Source organism: Eurypyga helias, unplaced genomic scaffold (assembly GCF_000690775.1).
Source record: "Eurypyga helias isolate BGI_N326 unplaced genomic scaffold, ASM69077v1 scaffold27142, whole genome shotgun sequence".
Classification (NCBI taxonomy): domain Eukaryota; kingdom Metazoa; phylum Chordata; class Aves; order Eurypygiformes; family Eurypygidae; genus Eurypyga; species Eurypyga helias.
The window spans coordinates 1-348 of NW_010234470.1; the positions used below are offsets into that span (position 1 = coordinate 1).

Here is a 348-nt window from a genome sequence, read left to right on the forward strand (position 1 = left end):
CCGCGGGAACCCCCAACCTCCAGCCAGCAGCGGTCCCCAAGGACCCATCCCGTGGGATCCCCAATTCCCGCGGAGAACGGGAGCGATGTGCCCCCCAACACCTGCCGGGAATGCGGGAAGACCTTCCGTTTCCACTCAGCGTTGGTGAACCACCAGCGGAAACACACGGGCGAGCGACCCTTCAGCTGCCAGGACTGCGGCCGCCGCTTGACGCGTCATTCCAACCTCATCGCCCACCAGCGCATCCACACCGGAGACCTGCCCTACACCTGTCCCGACTGCGGGAAGAGCTACCGCGTCCGCTACTCCCTCCTGCGGCACCAGAAGTTACACACGGACGAGGGCCCT

At 66.1% G+C, this 348-nt stretch overlaps 1 protein-coding gene across 1 annotated transcript in view; it reads left to right on the top strand.

Annotated features, from left to right (window-relative positions):
* Nucleotides 1-139: 139 nt before the first annotated feature.
* Nucleotides 140-348, top strand: part of LOC104505739 (zinc finger protein 391-like) — a gene marked incomplete at both ends in the record, with an annotated part of 583 nt that continues 374 nt past the window's right edge. Inside the window, one exon of the mRNA XM_010146431.1 lies at nucleotides 140-297. Within this exon, the coding sequence (XP_010144733.1) occupies nucleotides 140-297 (158 nt within the window). The remainder of the gene's footprint in view (nucleotides 298-348) is intronic.